Source organism: Cherax quadricarinatus, chromosome 34 (assembly GCF_038502225.1).
Source record: "Cherax quadricarinatus isolate ZL_2023a chromosome 34, ASM3850222v1, whole genome shotgun sequence".
Lineage (NCBI taxonomy): Eukaryota > Metazoa > Arthropoda > Malacostraca > Decapoda > Parastacidae > Cherax > Cherax quadricarinatus.
The window spans coordinates 2,645,020-2,665,464 of record NC_091325.1 but is presented as its reverse complement, the minus strand read 5'-3'; the positions used below and the strand labels follow the sequence as shown (position 1 = coordinate 2,665,464).

The following is a 20,445-nucleotide window of genomic DNA, read 5'->3' as shown; positions in this document are numbered from 1 at the left end:
TGCGCACTCACTGTGTGCCATATTAAAATAATTGGGGATGCTGGGTACCATATGCTCTTTTTTCCTTTTAAAAGAAAAGATTGTTTTTTCCCTCAAAAAAGTTGGGGCGCTACGCGAGTGAACGTATATATACGTTTGGACCGTTTAAGGGTTAAAGGCCAAAATTGAGGTTACCTCTTGGAAGTAACCCACATGACAAAAACTGAAATCTTCATGAATACCATGGTCTGCACTTATTTAAGCTTTCAGTAGTAATAGTGAAGCCTTGCTAGTTTGCACATCACCACTGTTAGCTGAAAAGATGATTGCAGTTCCTGTCTTATTATTATAATAATGGGGAAGCGCTAAACCCATAGGATTATACAGCGCCTGTGGGGGAAAAGGGATGGAAGGTATTCAGGCTTAATTCAGGGAACTGGAGCACAGACCAAGAGCCCCTCACCAGCATCAAGGAACTTCCCTTGAGGGGAGTTCCTGTCTAAGCAGGCAGTTTTGTCAAGACTTGCTCAGTCAATTCTTGAGATGCCATCCTGGTATACACCTAGTAGGGTAAGTGGTGGTTTCCAGGGAACACCAGCACTGCCTTTCAAGATGGGTAAGTAGTTTCTTTTAGTTCATTCTTATGATCAGTGCCCTAATGCATTCTAAACCTCTTTTACTATATTTATGGGAAAGCACTAAATCCATAAGGGTCACAAAGCACCTGAGGGAATGAGATGCAATCAGGCTTATTTCAAGAAAAAAAAAAAAAGACAGCTCAAATTCCTTGCATCAAGTCCCTCACTAATATCAAGAGCTCCTTGCTGACATGAAAGCCCCTTATTGGCATCAAGGAACCTTCCTTGAGGAGTCCTGGATCTCTAGTAACTGCTACACCCTTCAACCCCAGTACAGTCATAGATGTGCCTCAGAACCTAGTCACTTTTGTACAATCACTCTTTGCCTGGTACCAACATTCCACCTACTCTTGGTACCTCTGACCCTTATTTTACCTTGCCATGGACCCAGCAGCATATTAAACTCCATGGGAGGATTTGGAGTTGTCGGCATACACCGGAGTAGCAAATGAACAATTGAAATCATCACTAAAAAAAAAAAAATCTACTAACACTACCATGCAAATACTGTACAAATTATAGTTGAAAAGTACCTTAGTATTGTAGCTATGATGCTGAAAGTCACTGAGGTGTTGAAGCACAAAATATAGTGGTATAGTTTTATAGTGTTAGATAAACAACAAAATTGGGATATCATTATTCTGGAAACATTTTGCCTGCCATCTAATACCCTCGCTTCCTTCCCTACCCTGCAGCGCTGTATAGCCTTTGTGGCTTAGCGCTTCTTTTTGATTATAATAATTTGCCAGCCAGTGGCTTCTTCAGTCCAGTGCAAAGAACAATGGTGGAAGACGAGGAGTAGTCTGAAGTATTCAAGTTCCTCAGCCTGGAGTCAATGAGCTCTTGATCAAAGTACAGTATATGTGCAGAGAAGGGGCTTATATCCCTTAAACTGTCCAAAAGTAGATCTACGTTGACATGCATAGTTCTCGAACGTAGATCTACGTCCAATTTAACATGCTTTCAAATGGAGAAATTAAAGGTCGGAGCGCTACGCACGTCAATGTAGATCTATGTTTAAGGGTTAAACTGCAAACTCCAGGCTGAGGGACTGAGTACCTCCAACTCTTTATCTTCCATTGTTCTTCTCCTCTGTACTGAACTGTAGAAGCCACTTCCTGGCAAAATGTTTCCAGGATAAAGATATTTAAATTTTGCACAAGTGTCTCATTTGTCATGGTGTGGTACTGTATCTCACTGCTGATAATGGAAAATGTCAGGGGACAACCTATTCATGAATACTACTTTTGAAAGGTTGAAATTCTAATATAGTGAGGGCCTATCATACACTAGATTACCACTTTGGTGCATAAAAGTATAAACCACTCAGTAACCATATTCCACCTTAAACATACAAATAAATTTGATAATACCCAATAGTTCATGCAAGCCTCTTCTCTCACTTTGAAGATGAGGAAGAGTTTGAGGTAATAAACCTGGAGTCAGTGTGTTCATTCCATCAATCTTGATAAAAGTACAGCATGTGCTGTACCCAAGCTTGACGGACTGAACACTCCAGGCTGAGGGACTGATTACCTCAAACTCCTCGCCTTCCACCGTTCTCTGTACTGGACTGATGAAGCCACTCTGATAAAATGCTTCCACAATAAAAATATATAACCAAATGTAGCACAAGTGTCTCACAGATTAACTTAAGTTTTTGTAAACCATTTATATAATATTCCCTCGCTTTGTTTACACAACATAGTATAGAGAAGCACTGCAACAGGCTTACTGGCCCATGCTAGGCAGGTCATACTCAAATCCAACTTATCTCACTCGTATTATTATTATAAAACATGCATTGTCAAAATACAATAACGTTCTCTACTGATTATTATTATCGAAACTAAGCACCAAACCCTTCTCTACTGAACTAGCAAATAAAAAATTAACAATTCTGATACTCTTCTTTCTTTTTTCAACAAACAGGCCCAGTGGCAGCTCTTGTACAGGCACTGCGGAAGTAGCGGAACTGCAGCACCCTCTATTTTCACTCGATATTATTGATAGCATTCAATATAACGAGTCTTTTTTTAATTCTTTCTTTATATTTGTAGTACAAGTACATGTATAAAGAAAGATAATACAGAGTGAAAATAGTGGGTGCTGCAATTCCGCAGTGTCTATACACGAGACCCCACTGAACCGGCCATATCCCACCGAGGCGGGGTGGCCCAAAAGGAAAAATTAAAGTTTCTCCTTTTAAATTTAGTAATATATACAGGAGAAGGGGTTACTAGCCACTTGCTCCCAGCATTTTAGTCGCCTCTTACAACATGCATGGCTTACAGAGGAAGAATTCTGTTCCACTTCCCCATGGAGACAAGAAATAAACAAGAACTACTAAGAAAATAGAAGAAAACCCAGAGGGGTGTGTATATATATGCTTGTACATGCAAGTGTAGTGTGACCTAAGTGCAAGGAGAAGTAGCAAGACATTCCTGAAATGTTGCATGTTTACGAGACAAAAAAAAACACCAGAACTCCTACCATCATGTAAAACAATTACAGGCTTCCGTTTTACATTCACTTAGCAGGACAATAGTACCTCCCTGGGTGGTTGATGTCTACCAACCTATTACCTACAAATTCTGATACTCTTAACTAAATTTTGATTAAATGAACACTGCCCAGCCCTCTACATAACATAATCAATCATCAACTGTACAGTATATATACTATATAAAATTTTCTCAAGTGTTGAGGTTAGAGGTAAAAGAAAGGTGACGCACCTTTGTATTATACAATATATTAAACAAATTCGTATTTGCATACAATTAGGTAAGAAAGCACTTTACAGTGTAGCCATTTACATCTGAATAGTGGCACTTAAGTATTACATTTTAAAATCAGAGATATCCAGTAATTTCAAGACTGTATAGAACTTTTTTTCTCACTTTAGCACAAGAAACTTTAGAGAATAACAAACTTCTCTAACAGTATGTGTGGTTACATACTCACAAATTCAGCCGGGTGACGTGTACACACCTCAAATTGTTCCACCAGTGACCATTTCTACACTGGAAATCTAGAGCAATGCTACAGTTACTTGGCTTGTGAAACATCTAAGTTGATTAGGCCAAAATACAAGTAATGTGCCACTTGTCACTGCCAAGATGAATGTGAAAAACAATGAGGTTAATCTTTCGATTGAACATAGAGGAAAACTCAAGAAAATCACAAAGGCAATAAAATTATTTTTTTTTTTTAGGTAAACTGATATAAATTTTCTCAATTATAATGTGGTCAATGCTTTACTCACAAGGGTTATACAATGGAACCTCAGTACTCGAACAGCTCCTTACTCGAACAAAACTCAGCACTCGACCAAACAAACACGACCTGCCAGAACTCCGCTGTAAACTATTTCGTGTTTCTTCGCATTTTCTGGTGCTTTTTTTATATTATTTGTATAAATAAGTCATAATGGGGCCTGTAAAGATTAGTGATAACAACCAACCAAAAAGAAAATTGGTTAGGAAGAATCCGTTTGATATTCGAACAGATCAACACTCGAACAGCGGTCTGGAATGAATTAAGTTCGAGTACGAAGGTTCCGCTATACAATACCTGGGGAATGAGAGATGATCAAATTTTATCCAAGGAAGCAGATGAAAGCTCCAGTTCTGCAGATCAAGAGCCCTTAAACAGTATCAAGGCCCTCCCCTCTTTGAAGAAGTCAAGGTGAAGAACCATTAAAATAAAAAAAAGTGGTTACTTAACTTTGACAGTAATTCAGCCACAAGCTCTCGGAATCAACCACACACTGTTCTACAAAACAGAAGTATTAATTATGACAGAAAATATAAATACTTTTCTAGCGTTAAAGATAATTTATGGCATTATGCTATACAGACAGCTAATTACTAAAGCTGAATAAAGAATATATACACATACAATGCTTCCAAAAGCTCTACAGGAATAATCATTTTATGAAAATATGAATAATGTTAAATTATACAATGTATGGTGGCAAGTACAGCCAAATTAAAAAGGTTTCCCGAATTACAAGCCAGCCACCAAACACTAGAGTAGGACCAAGGTTGACTGTATAGTCAATAATGAATGAAGAGGCTCATGTTTAGGCCATTATTAATTCAAAATCAACTTTACCGCATTTAAAAAATGGATTCCAAAATCCAAATTAACCTAAAGCAACAGGCAATGAAAGATTTTATATATGCAACATTCTGTAACTGCAGAGCTCTGCAACCTTATAATTGCCCCCTTTTTTTATATCAAATTTAAACAATGAAGAAAATAATCAGCATAATTCAAATAGTAATTAGTTTCATCACCATCATCATCTAACAATTATATAAATACCTACTGTAACCAAGTGTCAGTGTTAAAAATAGTTTCCTTAAAAACATTTAAGAAGTATTATTTACAAAGGTAATATGCATTACCAAATAAGAGCATTAATAGACATTTCATCACATATTTTTTGTTAATTTATCAAGAACTAATGACAATTCTGAGTAAACAGTACAAGTAATTGAGGTTAAACTGTTTGAAATATTTGCCAAAGCTTTCATAGAGATTAAAATTAAATAAGCTTATTAAAAATCTAATTGCATGTCCAAATGCTACCTGTTTACTTCGCATTTATTATAACTTTAGTTAACTTGCTCAATCACCTCTGGTGCAAATTATAATTTTTGATATTCTACTCTCCGAGTGCCTAACTATGCTTAAAAAATAAATGTGCAGTGAGGAAACAAGAAGAGAAATGGATAACCAAATTTATTTCCAAAGGATATCTATGCATCCTATAGTTCAAGATAAGCCTCCTAGCTCTTCTAACTGAATTTTTCTCATTTGTAGGGCACTATTCTTTTTAGTTTCTTTCTTATTACTACTAGACTGTATTTCACAGTGGTTGATAATACACTATGAAGTGAAGAGACAACCAACACTTTATCAAACCTAAAGTGTGGCATTCTTATCGCTCAAAATGCAAGTGAGCCAGATCTTTTATTATTTATGTATGTGTAGGTGTGTGTGTGTGGGTTTTATAGTCATACAAGTTATACTTTAAAACAATGAAATGGAAGTTATGCCGGTGATGACAATTTGATAAGTGTTGCTTTCTAGTGTCCCCCTCACTAGATATAGCTGGCAGCTGTAGTCTATTGCACTGGTTGGGGTTGTGATGTAGCTTGGGGATTGCTGGCCATGCCCTGGAACGACTCAGGTGGTAATGTGGCTCTTACTGAAATGTTAAAAAGTAAAAATGAGCTTTACCTGTACAAAAATTAAGCATTTGCAATGAAATGTAAATAATTAACAATCATTAAATTCATTTTAAATATAAAAAAAGTGGATGATGAACCAGATGCACAGAAAATAACCAAATAGATTTTTGAACATGTTTATTATTTCATATAGGTTTATTAATACAGGTCAGCCATTATAATCCAGTTCCATTATTAATCCTGTACTAATTTTGGCCAGTGTCTCTAGTGATATATTAATTCAGTTGACAGGTGAACTGCTGGAAGGTCTAGAGCAATGCAACAAATATAGCTCAATACAGGGCAACAATTTATTAAATAAAAAGATGCAACATTAACAAAATACCAAGAAACAATATCACACAAGTCTTGACCACTGATTAAAGCTTACCTGTGATGGGAGGCATGCCAGGAAGGTTGATGGGAGTTGTCACTGGCATCCCAGGAATAGATGGCATTGTTGGAGTTGCTGAAAGATCAAATTTACTAATGTATTTATAATTTACAAAGTTTATAACACATTCCTTTGAAACTAATCCCAGATACCTGCTTTTTAACAAATAATTACTAACAGAACCACGTGGAAAGACTTACTTCTACATCTACCAACGAAAATCATTCCAATACAGCATTATAATATGGTATAATGAAAAGGAGGATCCTATGAGCATGGATAATTAGTGTGTGTAGACCAAGCAGGCACAAGTCACTTCCTCTCTTAGTTTTAGGGCTCTGTCTTCTGCTAAATTAGCCCTATTAACCTACTCTGCAACCTCTTCTCTGGCTTTGTTATATATTGGTACAACTTCCTCCCAGAGGGAATTAAACTGCCTCTCAAAAGCCTTCCTCATTGTTCCTCCTTTCACAGTCACCTTCAGCTTTACCATTTCCTCTTCCAGCTTTAGGGCTCTTTGTCTCTGCCACAGTTGACCTATTCACCTGTTCTATGGTAATATTCCTCACTTCATTGCAATTTCCTCTCTAAAGGGGGAGAGGAAAGCAATGAGACTTATAAAAATAAAAATAAAATCTCTGCCTAGGCCCAGAAACCCTCTTTTTCTCAACTCTTAAGCTCTTATGAAAATAGTTGTAGAAGGAACTCAAAATTTGTTATTAGATACTTCTGAAGATATCATACAGCAAGTAAAAAAAATTGAAGGGAAAGTAAAGAGGGAGGAAGAAAGACATGAAATCATTGAAAGTATCAACTTCTGGTACGAGAAACAAAATGTTTTACACCACCTTGTGTAGTTATAAGCATAACTATCTCTAATATCGAAAAGGTATAACTGATTACTGATGAAAGTTTATAAATAGCACTGCATTGCTGAATACAATATTATTGGAGGGATGCACAGATACTGCCCAACTGGAAGTTAGATCAAACAATTGGACATCATCATTGGCAGAGAATGCCTCCCTAATACATGTAACTAAAGGAAGGTGCATAATGTACATATTGCAAAGACATTATTTCCAGATTCTTTAACTTTAAATCATGACGATGGTTAAATCATGTATACTGTACTACAAAATCTGTAAATACAACATGTATAGTTCCAGGATGTAGAGGGGGAAAGTTCCACATCTCTTGGCAAATTACTGTAAATTTTAGAATATTTTAATAGTTTGTTGCTTAAATGAACTACATAACAGGCACATGCAATATTTATGTACCAGATATACTACACAGTGGAGCAAGGGGTTGGTAACAGCTTCTCCTGTATCAATTACTAAATTTAAAAAGAGAACCTTTCATTTTTCATTCTGGGTCACCCTGTCTCGGGATACGGCAGGTTTTTTTGAAAAAAAATACACACACACACACACATGCATACTTAAACTAAGTAATCAGAAATATTACTGCTATAATTAACCCTTTCAGCGTTTCCAACGTACTAGTACATCTTACGCACCAGGGTTATTGACGTACAAGTACACGTAAATTCTAGCGCCTTCAAATCTAGCGAGAGAAAGCTGGTAGGCTTACATATGAAAGAATGGGTCTATGTAGTCAGTGTGCACAATATAAAAAAATCCTGCAGCACACAGTGCGTAATGGGGAGAAAAAAAAACTTTGACCATGTTTTTGGTTTAAAACGGCGACTTCGCACTGTATTTTCATATGATATTTATGGTTGTATTCTAGTTTTCCTGGTCTCATTTTATAGAATGGAAGACATATTACAGAAATTGAAATGATTTTGATTGGTTTCACAATGAAAAGTACCTTGAAATTGAGCTCTAAGAAGCAGAAATGTTAAATTTTTGCCAAAGTTCAAAAGTAAACAAATCATGCCATGCGTCCAATACACATCAACTGGCGAGTCTAATATTCTTTCACAAGTGTGCTGATATTATTTATACCATTTCTACACTAATGCAGTAGTCTGCATAACAGTAACTCTTCTATTTTTTGTGAATAAAAATTCAAAGTGGAAAGCAAAAGAATTGTAAGAGGGGCATGGGGATGTGACTAATGAACAGAGGAAATGTTATTTTAGTGCCAGGAATATCTGTCTTGTTTATTCTGGACCCTATTTGGAAATTGATATCTTTTGAAATTTGTGTGAAATTGGCAAAATTGCCAATTTCTGACCACTTTATTGGATAGTTGAAATCGGCAAATGGGTGGTTTCTTGTACTCATTCGATAGAAAAAATGTTGTTCTAGTGTAATAGTTATGATTTTTGTAGACTAGTTTCTGGAATTGGCCAAAAATAGGGCTCAAAGTAGGTGAAATCGCTGATGCGTAAGCATCGTGGAGATCGCCAACTTCACGAGAGCACAATTACATAAGTTTTCCATCAAATTTCACACTTTTGGTGTCATTATGATCGGGAAAAGATTCTCTATCAATTCATAAGAAAAAATAATTTTTTTTTTCCGAAAAATTTTCAACCCTGAGAACAAGTTTAGGAGAGGGCCTCTTGACCCTGAAAGGGATAAACACTCATGTCTGTAAACATTAGTTGATACCTTGTATCAGAATACCTAAGTACATACATGTGTAAATGCATAAGTTTATATGCATATACACATGTAAATACACGTGAACATGCACTTTTGATAATGATACATACAAATAAAGTATATTTACAAACCTGTGAATGATGGAGGAGTGACTGGTGGTGGAATGACTGAAGAAGTGTAGGTGGTACTGAAAGGAGGAATTTGTTGACCTGTTGACATTGGAGATAGAATAGGGGCTGCTGGAACATTAAATTCAGGACTTCCCATTACCTGTGGACTACTGGATACCACTGGTACAGTTGGGGCACCACCTATTGTCAGTGGACTAGGCTGAGAACCTGCAACTTGAGGAAGGTTGGAACTTGGGGAGGGTGACAGAGTAGGTTGCATTGGAACTTGCATGCTCAAAGTCTGAACAGGTGTTGGAACTGGCACTTCAGAAGGAGCCTGAAGAGAAGTGTAAGCAGGAGACTGAGGAGCCATTGTAGGAATGTGAGTGGTAAAGCTGGCTGGAAGTTCAACTGGGGGAGGAACAGATGTTGGTGTAAAAGCTGCAGGAGGAGGAATGTTGGGGACTGCTGTAGATGCTGCAGGTATTGCTGCAGTGGTAGCGGCAGTTGCAGTAGCTGTTGCAAATGCTGGATGGGCATCAGGAGCAGCTGTAAAGGCAGTGGGTGGAGGAATGGTTGAGCCTGCAGTCATTGTAGCTGGAATACCCTCTCCTACACTTATTCCTGCTATACTGGAGGCCACAGCCTCTACCTCACTTCCTGTTGCAACCTGAAAAATTACAGATATGTACAGTATGTACGGATAATTAAAGTGACAAAAAATTTATATATCAATGAAATTATATTTTCCTGTAAAGGCATGCCTCACTAATACAGTGGTTTAGGTTCCAGACTGCAGCCGTAAAGCAAGTATCACTTTAAAGCAAATCACAGCTTTTCTTTTTTCACTTGCCAGTGCATATACAAGCTTAAAAACACATTTGCACTATCATTTATTAAGTGCACAATAGCACTAGGCCTAAAAAAGCAATGCAAAAGCAAAATTAATTAAATAAAAAATTAAAAATTGTCGAAAATCATGTTATGTGCAAGGCAAGCGCTGAAAATAATAAAACACAAACGTACAATTGAAAGGCACTGAATTAGCAAAGCACTCTAAAGCAAGTGCTGTATTAATGAGATATGACTGTATTATGGAATGCTTAACAAGCTGTACAGTAGTCCCTCCGTATCCATGGGAGATATGCTCCAGGACCTACCATGATACCTGAAACTGCAGATAGCAGTGAACCCTATATACAAGTTGCTTTTTGTTTACATAAATACTTATGATAAAGTTTAATTGATAAATTATGCACAATAAGTCAAAAATTGGCACTTTTTTACTGATGGGAAGCACTTCACGGCTTCTCTCAGGCTTTGAAGAACTGCTACCCTCACTACTTTTGCGCTTTGGGGACATTATTAAGGAAAATTAAGGGTTATTTTTGGGCTATGGTAAACCATGGAAGCCTAATCCACGGATACGGGGGGTTCTATTGTATTTATATTTAGGGTAACAATGTAATGAATGCACAGGACAATGAATAATTTTCAATTTTACTTTCTTGGAACCAACTGTGCACACATTTACTACATCATTAGATGTAACCATAGTTGGCAACTAATTGCCTTATATAAAACTAGTAAAGATTATGGTACTGAAGTACATTTTACTAATGCAAGCAATTTATGGATTTGTAGTAAAGTGGCTAAACACACAATTGGTTGCTCAGCCCTAATTAAAGGAGAAATACCCAGTTCTAATTTCAGAAATAAGAAATTTAAGGAAATAGGATTACCTCTAGCTTGTAGTTATTTTTCACTACATTAGCATGATCATTTGAATACCAGGTGATGATTATGAAGAAATAATAATAAAAATGATCATTAAAGTGCAACAACACTATGTTAAATTATGTGTATTTAGGAAAATCTATAGAGATTACTGAAATGCTGTACACAATCAATAAACTTCTAAATACAGTAAAAAAACATTATACAGTATTCTGTAACAAAAAAAAAAAAAAAAAAAACTAGTAAGTTACAAAGGCCAAACTTGCTGTATGAGGTGTTAATTGCATTTTAAAAATGAAGTTTATCAAGACCTTATATAAGAGGTCACCATTGTAAAAATATAATATGCCTGCTGCAGGAGGTAGATTTTTTAAATTAGAGAAAATTGTAGATACTGTATTGCCAAAATTTTCACAAAATGCAGTAACCTCATCTCCAGTGTGGCCAAACTTTCCTACTGTCTCAAGAGAGATACCTGTAATAGTGTTTCACCATCAGACGCATCATTAGGTGATCGTTTGGGTGTATCGATGATAGGTCCACCTCGCTGTGTGGGGATGCGGTGTAGGTACCCATAGCCAATGCCACACCCCAAGCTGAAAAAATGAAGAGTCTACTGTATTGTATGTATGTATAGGGAATAAATAACTTTTATTTGCTCCATTCGTGTTTTTTAATATATCGTCTGTTTCCCAAGGCAGGGTGACCCCCCAAAAAAGAAGAAACACTTATGTCACCACTCACTCCATCACTGTCTTGCCAGAGGTGTGCCAATACTACAGTTCAACAATTTAAATACCTTAATAGCAATTGGAGTTATATAATATATATATAGACCTCCAAATATTAACAAGTCAAGGTTTAATGATTCTTAGGCAACTGCATAACAAAAAAATTACTTGAGAGTCACTCAACATTAACAATAACCTAGAACAACATATCACTATAGTTGAATAAATAGTACATACTTTAGACAATAAACAATAGGCTCAGAGCTATATATCTTAATATACAGTACAAGAATTCATATAATTCTATTGTTTAACATACATCTTCAGGATTCAATGGAAGTCATGAGTATTTATAATAAACAGTAACCTGAATACTTAGTGTGTGTATAAAGTGTAATATTAAACAAGTTTAACACCAAAACCCTGACTGCCTCATGATGTGTAATGTGACACATACAACTTTATGATTTACTATACTACAGTATTGAAATTTTGGGAAATTTTCCCCGTAAAATGCAATTCAGTACAAATTTGATTAAAAACTATAACTTCTGTGTTTATAGAAAATGTAACATCAATACTGTTATTTATAAAAGTACCATGCTTCAAATCTGAAGGATATCACCAATATTTCAATGGAATCTGCAGCACTGACTGCATAGACATCATATAGTACCAGCATTACTACCTACAATACTGAGCACTATCACAGTAATGTCTTATACCAGCATTTAATAACTGCAAACTAGTCAAGCCATCATGTAAAACAGACAAAAAAGAAACCTAAAAGAAAGTCTACTTGCTAAAGATATCAAAACACCGACTGCTACTGTTCAAAATGCAGTTCCTTCACAAGATACAACCTTCCTGTCCCAAAAAAGCAACAGAGAAAATAATTAACAATGGTTTATAAGTAAATATTATACTGCATATACAAGAGGTTGTAGCAAGTGCTACAATCATTGAAATAGGAAAAAATAAAGATGAGACATCATGAACATAACTCGGCTCCTGTAGATAAAATAATAATGTAACTAAATAAATATATCTTCAGCCTACACTTTACACTAATATATTAACTCAGAGTTAAATTTTTTTTTTTTTTTTTTTTTCAACAAGTCGGCCGTCTCCCACCGAGGCAGGGTGACCCAAAAAAGAAAGAAAATCCCCAAAAAGAAAATACTTTCATCATCATTCAACACTTTCACCACACTCGCACATTATCACTGTTTTTGCAGAGGTGCTCAGAATACAACAGTCTAGAAGCATACACATATAAAGATACACAACATATCCCTCCAAACTGCCAATATCCCAAACCCCTCCTTTAAAGTGCAGGCATTGTACTTCCCATTTCCAGGACTCAAGTCCGACTATATGAAAATAACCGGTTTCCCTGAATCCCTTCACAAAACTCACCTCCCTGAGCCTCCCCACTGGGTGTCAGGTGTGACAGTTACTTCTCTACAAGAATCAGTTTCTACATTGTAAACGTAGAGCTTAAGAGGTCGACCTTCATGTGCCTCTATGAGTGAAAACAGGTCTTCACTCTCGTGGAGCACTGAGTCTGCACCAATGATGTAATCCTTATATGACTGAAGCCCAGCAATGTCAGAGGGAGAGTTGGGTTCTACTTCCTGTAGGCAAAAATTGCAGTATATTAAAGATTTATTAACATATTATATTCATATATATATGTATATATCTTCAAAGTGATCCTAACTACAGGTGGGCCCTGCTTTACAGTGTTTTGCTTTATGGCATTTTGCTAATGCAGAGGTTTTCAATTATGCCCATTCTTAATTTATTCAGACTTCGAACAATACGTATATATGTATTCCCTACTCACTAAAAACTAAGGATGAAAATATTTTGAGGTAAGTAACATGTGTACTGTATATGCATTTTTTAGGCCTGGCTCTATTGCTCACTTAATATATGATAGTGTAAACATGTCAGATTTTTATATACACTTGAATGCAAAAAAAGGCTATTTCCCACTTTACAGCAGGAGCCTGGAGCCTAACCTGCTGTGTAAGTGGGGGCCTTCCTGTATACAGAATATTAATCAAGCCTTCCTGTATACAGAATATTAATCAATCTTGTGAGCTATATTTCTGATAATTCCACTTAATCTAACATTCACAAATGAAGCAGATTGAAGGTTAAAAACTTACCAGAATATGCCAGACATTTTCATTGGCTCCCTCGAAAGAGCAGAATCTAATGGAAACCCCAAGTAAGCCTTGACCACCCCAGAGGTTTGATGGTGTTATGTTTACAGTACGGATCGTCTGGGTTTTGCTGCTATACACAGTCATCTTTAGCTCTTTCTCTATGGAGTTCTTGAGAAGCTCTTTAAGTGTATCATTGTCCTGGTCCTGTAAAAAATATATAATAAATGCATTATTATTTTTAATACACTGGCCATCTCCCACCAGGGCAGGTGACCCAATAAAGAAACAGTTTTGCAATCATTTACACTATCACTGTGTGTGTGCATGTATGTATAAATGAAAGAAATTGCAAAATCAATATTATACTCCTGGTTTTGTTTAATACCAAAATAAAAACCAATTTTCTCAAGTGCACTGAATCTGACTATTAGCTAAATACCTGAAAATTTACAGAAAACCAGTTTCTCACATCCCATAGTCAGTGGCCCCTTAGTAAGATAAGATTGACTGAGGAACTTCGTAAGTGACAAGTTTTAAGATCAGATATTCCTAAAGCAAACACTTTAATTGGCTGGTAAAAGTTAGATGGTTTGGTAATAAGTCAGCTACATCATGAAAAAGAGCAAATGAGATAGCATGAAATATATGGATAATAAAGAAATTTATTTTTAAACTGAATGGGGTGAAGTCATGTTTACTGGAATACAGCTTGAGTCTTGGAAGTGGGAAGTTAATAAGTATATTTAGGTACAGGTATACAAATGCAGTTACACAAATTTTCATACATATTAACATATGTGTAAATTACTTAAGATAACTCAAAAAAGTCAGACAGACTTATTTCCACTTGGGTCCTGCACTATGAATTAAGGGTGAGAGGATGTTGCAGTTCGGAGGGTAATTTGAACTGTGATGTCAACATTCTTTTGCAAAGACAGTGATTGAATGATGATGAATGTTTCATTTTTTTTTTGTCATCCTACCTCAATGGGAGACAGCAAATATTAAAAAAAAAGTATAGTGCTTAGTGAACTTGCACATCTAAACTTAGATCATATTCAGAGTTCAATGACAAATCCTTTGAAGCTAATTATTACTGTACAGTTTTAAGCTTCTAATAAGCTGTCCCATATTTTTAAACTAGTAGTATTTTAAATATAAGAAGTTCCTGCTTAGGTACAGTCACATGAATATTTATGGTCTTTGTTTCTTTTGATATATGTACCAGTGTTCTTGTACATCAATCTAACAAGTTTTAAAAGTTCTTTGATACCAAACTAAGAAGTATCCAAAGTCTATGTTATTACTATATGTACTTGTATTTAGTATTCTGTAGCTGAAGAGAAATCAAAGATTATTATTATTATCGGGGAGCGCTAAACCCGTAAGGATTATACAGCTCCTGGGGAGGGGTTTGGGGGGTTGGAAGGCATTCCGGTTTAATTCGGGGAATTGGAGCACAGACCATTTCCCTAGATCAAGAGCCCCTCACTGGCATCAAGGGACCTCCCTTGAGAAGGAATCAAACATAAGATAAATGTTATTCAGGAAATTTACAAACTACTACTTTAGTGTAGTATAACTGCATTATGTCATTGCCATTTAATTGTACTGGGGGCCTTAAAAAACTGGGTAATTACGAAAAAATTATTAGTAAATCCAGCAGTACTATATGAAGAGTGTGTGTGCTGTCTACAACTACCAGTGGCATGGAAGACAATTTTTATGAGTCTTTTATGATGATTAGTGTGAGATAGTTTGCTGTTGATGACCCTGTGAAATGTAGATAGATTAGCATCTATAACAGTTTTTACTCACCAGTCTTGTGTTACCAATTGAAACAATGAAGTCAAAGAAAGCTTCCAGTCCAGCAATTTGTCCAGGGGAGTTTTCTTGAACCTGTAAAATAATTAATTACCACTGCAATGGATCTGCTTTACCAACTAGCAACAAAAACTTAAAATATATAATTATCTATAATAATGATCCTGGTCATGTAGCGCAGTATAATACTACAGTACCAGTATTAGAAAAAAAAAAAAAAATAAATGCGTAAATAAATACACAACATACATTCTGATCATTTAGGTAAATGACAACAAATGTTATGAATATTTTTACTGTAGTTTAAATAAAATATACATATAACGCACCCGTGGATTTACTTTAACTTTTCCTTTGTACACTTCATAACAATTTGTTTTATTTTAGCATATAGATGAAGTGCATGCTTTCCATATCTTGACTATGACTATTTTTTTTTTTTAGTCAGAAGGGTACAAATCTGAATGACTTGAGGTCATCCCAATACAATAAATAGTTTAAATGTTTATGAAGCCTATGTGAACAGAAAGTGATCTCTATATATTTCTAGGCAGAGACAATGGCAAACTATCTCTAAATGTTTTCTTGGCAAGCTATCTAAATATATTCTTGGAGACAATGACAAGATATTTAAATATATTCTTGGAGACAATGACAAGCTGCCAGTCTAAGATCAAAATCCACTAACACCAGCATACAACAGCAAATCTTATTTCACAAATCACTATACCAGGAACACAACAAATTGATGATCGAAAAATGGTACAGCGATACAGACAAGATGCAGAAAAAAGACACTTATGTGCAGCTCAGGGAAGTTTTCACGGGAAATGTTTCGCCACGAGTGGCTGCAGAAGCCACATTTCCTCTAATAAATGTCTTGAAGTGTACATAAGTGTCTTTTTTCTGATAATGATAATGATGATGATGATGATGATGATGATGATAATGATGCCCAGAATCATTTACTTGTTTAGCCAACACCATCAAACTCTACAATATTAAGTTAGGCAGAGATATACATAAGTACAATTGTCATACATGGTATAAATTACGTAGGAACCCCCCCCCCCCAAAAAAAAAAGTCGGACAAAGTGACTTATGTCCATAAGGGGCTTTGATTAATTACTTAAATCCAAAATTAGTATCGGCGAGTCTGTGGAAATCAAATTTAAGTTTATTTAGGCACAGGTACACATAAATACAATTATCATACATGGTGTAAATTATCTAGGATAACCCAAAAGAGTCAAACAAAGTGACTAATGTTCATTGGTTACTTACTAAAAGTCCAAAATTAGCATCGGCGAGTCTGTGGAAATTAAGTAAGGTCAACTCTCTCTCTCTTACCCTCAGTACATGGTAGCCTTCCATGCCTCCCCCGGGTATTTCCGTACTCTGTGATCCTCCCATGGTGATGCCCGCTCCCTCGGAGGCCCCTAAGTGGCCTTACTCTGCCCCTGGGAAAGAATTTTCAACAAGATTGACCCTACGAGACAAAACAGACGTGGCAGCCTGAGAATTGTGGGTAAACAGCTGATCTTCCTATCTTGTACATGGAGAATATGAACCTTATTTTCTTTTATCTTACTCGCATATCCCTAAAACTGCAACTGATTAATAACTTGTTCTTTAAGAAATTTTAAATAATTATTTAGTTATTTATTATATGCTGGAATAGTGGTTAACATGTAGTCAATGTGTTCCGTTTTGTGACCTGAATTATTTGACGTGAGAATAGCCAGGGGGGAATTTTGAGGTTAACTAAATATTATGTCTATAAATAGTTTATTTGTTAACCTCAGGGAGTTTCTCTCATGAATATTTATGCAGCATCCTCTTAAGAATATTTAACAGTTGGATACTGATACTGTTATTATCCTCACAGCTCAAAGATCCCAATGAAAAAAAAAGGTCACTTCTGACTTTTTTGGTTATCCAGTTAATTTACATTATGTATGATAATTGTACTTATGTGTATCTGGGCTTGAATAAACTTACTTTCCAGCCTCAACTCAGACCTCATTGAAAATAAGTACAAGTACCTCAATGGAAATAAGTCGAGGAGACCAAAAGAAACGAGTGATTTTTGTCTGACCTTTTTTTGGGTTATCTTGATGTGTAATTTATGTTACTATGTATGATAATTTGTGTAACTGTATGTGTACCCAAGTAAACTTAACTGGATGAAGTTAATGCCGGAAACTGACATGTATAACAGGCTATATACATTTTTTTTGTTAAATTACCCCTAACATTGCTGTATTTTTTTATTGAAATCATTCTTATAAATAATTTATTTATATAATAGCCAACAGAACTGAGTCCAAAAGAAACTGGACCCATTATTTGAGTCAGTAATATTTAGACTAATACCCACAGCATTAAGTTTATTCAGGTATACACAAATACAGTTACATTATCATATGTGTAGAGAACCTGGGATGACCCCAAAAAAAGTCATCAAATAGGGATTAGAGAGTGAATATTGTAGATGAATGGTTCAGAGAACCGACAAGTTGATGAATTAGATACATGTGCAACACTTGGGTATCTTTAATGAGGAGACGTTTCGCCACACAGTGGCTTCATCAGTCGATATTTACCTGGAGAGAGTTCCGGGGGTCAACGCCCCCGCGGCCCGGTCTGTGACCAGGCCTCCTGGTGGATCAGAGCCTGATCAACCAGGCTGTTGCTGCTGGCTGCACGCAAACCAACGTACGAGCCACAGCCCGGCTGGTGAGGAACCGACTTTAGGTGCTTGTCCAGTGCCAGCTTGAAGACTGCCAGGGGTCTGTTGGTAATCCCCCTTATGTATGCTGGGAGGCAATTAAACAGTCTCGGGCCCCTGACACTTATTGTATGGTTTCTTAACGTGCTAGTGACACCCCTGCTTTTCATTGGGGGAATGGTGCATCGTCTGCCAAGTCTTTTGCTTTCGTTGTGAGTGATTTTCGTTTGCAAGTTCGGTACTAGTCCCTCTAGGATTTTCCAGGTGTATATAATCATGTATCTCTCCCGCCTGCGTTCCAGGGAATACAGGTTCAGGAACCTCAAGCGCTCCCAGTAATTGAGGTGTTTTATCTCCGTTATGCGCGCCGTGAAGGTTCTCTGTACATTTTCTAGGTCAGCAATTTCACCTGTCTTGAAAGGTGCTGTTAGTGTGCAGCAATATTCCAGCCTAGATAGAACAAGTGACCTGAAGAGTGTCATCATGGGCCTGGCATCCCTAGTTTTGAAGGTTCTCATTATCCATCCTGTCATTTTTCTAGCAGATGCGATTGATACAATGTTATGGTCCTTGAAGGTGAGATCCTCCGACATGATCACTCCCAGGTCTTTGACGTTGGTGTTTCGCTCTATTTTGTGGCCAGAATTTGTTTCGTACTCTGATGAAGATTTAATTTCCTCGTGTTTACCATATCTGAGTAATTGAAATTTCTCATTGTTGAACTTCATATTGTTTTCTGCAGCCCACTGAAAGATTTGGTTGATGTCCGCCTGGAGCCTTGCAGTGTCTGCAATGGAAGACACTGTCATGCAGATTCGGGTGTCATCTGCAAAGGAAGACACGGTGCTGTGGCTGACATCCTTGTCTATGTCAGATATGAGGATGAGGAACAAGATGGGAGCGAGTACTGTGCCTTGTGGAACAGAGCTTTTCAACGTAGCTGCCTCGGACTTTACTCTGTTGACTACTACTCTCTGTGTTCTGTTAGTGAGGAAATTATAGATCCATCGACCGACTTTTCCTGTTATTTCTTTAGCACGCATTTTGTGCGCTATTACGCCATGGTCACACTTGTCGAAGGCTTTTGCAAAGTCTGTATATATTACATCTGCATTCTTTTTGTCTTCTAGTGCATCTAGGACCTTGTCGTAGTGATCCAATAGTTGAGACAGACAGGAGCGACCTGTTCTAAACCCATGTTGCCCTGGGTTGTGTAACTGATGGGTTTCTAGATGGGTGGTGATCTTGCTTCTTAGGACCCTTTCTAAGATTTTTATGATATGGGATGTTAGTGCTCTCGGTCTGTAGTTCTTTGCTGTTGCTTTACTGCCCCCTTTGTGGAGTGGGGCTATGTCTGTTGTTTTTAGTAACTGTGGGACGACCCCCGTGTCCATGCTCCCTCTCCATAGGATGGTAAAGGCTCGTGATAGGGGCTTCTTGCAGTTCTTGATGAACACAGAGTTCCATGAGTCTGGCCCTGGGGCAGAGTGCATGGGCATGTCATTTATCGCCTGTTCGAAGTCATTTGGCGTCAGGATAACATCGAATAGGCTTGTGTTAGCCAAATTCTGTGGCTCTCCCATAAAAAAATCATTTTGATCTTCGACTCTCAGTCTGGTTAGCGGCTTGCTAAAAACTGAGTCATATTGGGACTTGAGTAGCTCACTCATTTCCTTGCTGTCATCTGTGTAGGACCTATCTTGTTTAAGTAGGGGCCCAATACTGGACGTTGTTCTCGACTTTGATTTGGCATAGGAGAAGAAATACTTTGGGTTTCTTTCGATTTCATTTATGGCTTTTAGTTCTTCCCGCGATTCCTGACTCCTATAAGATTCCTTTAGCTTAAGTTCGATGCTTGCTATTTCTCTGACCAGTGTCTCCCTACGCATTTCAGATATATTGACCTCTTTTAGCCGCTCTGTTATTCTTTTCCGTCGCCTGTAAAGGGAGCGCCTGTCTCTTTCTATTTTACATCTACTCCTCCTTTTTCTTAGAGGAATAAGCCTTGTGCATACATCGAGTGCCACCAAGTTAATCTGTTCTAGGCATAAGTTGGGGTCTGTGTTGCTTAGTCTATCTTCCCAGCTTATAACGGTTAGGACTTGGTTTACTTGGTCCCACTTTATGTTTTTGTTATTGGTGAATGCTCCCTCGTGACTCATCTCATTATGTCGGTCTGGGGCTCCGCGCATACATGTCTGAACCTCAATTATGTTGTGATCTGAGTATATTGTTTTCGATATGGTGACATTTCTTATCAGATCATCATTGTTAGTGAATATGAGGTCTAGTGTATTCTCCATTC

General features: G+C 36.9%; 1 protein-coding gene across 1 annotated transcript; it reads right to left on the bottom strand.

The window, feature by feature from the left end:
- Positions 1-3,349: 3,349 nt before the first annotated feature.
- LOC128693731 (Golgi reassembly-stacking protein 2) lies at positions 3,350-16,950 on the bottom strand. The gene is made up of 8 exons (XM_053783564.2): positions 16,760-16,950; positions 15,404-15,484; positions 13,586-13,789; positions 12,828-13,045; positions 11,153-11,273; positions 8,962-9,610; positions 6,249-6,326; positions 3,350-5,835 (listed from the first exon to the last, which is right to left on the bottom strand). The coding sequence occupies exons 1-8, from the start codon at positions 16,820-16,822 to the stop codon at positions 5,753-5,755; spliced, it is 1,497 nt and encodes a 498-aa protein (XP_053639539.1). The 5' UTR covers positions 16,823-16,950; the 3' UTR covers positions 3,350-5,752.
- Positions 16,951-20,445: the final 3,495 nt, after the last annotated feature.

Coding starts and splice junctions, on each gene's coding strand:
- LOC128693731 (XM_053783564.2), bottom strand. CDS start 16,822: ATGGGAGGATCACAGAGTACGGAAATACCCGGGGGAGGCATGGAAGGC. Junction 9,611..11,152: donor ATGGTGAAACACTATTACAG/GTATCTCTCTTG, acceptor GTAATTTTTCAG/GTTGCAACAGGAAGTGAGGT. Junction 6,327..8,961: donor CACTCCTCCATCATTCACAG/GTTTGTAAATAT, acceptor TTGATCTTTCAG/CAACTCCAACAATGCCATCT.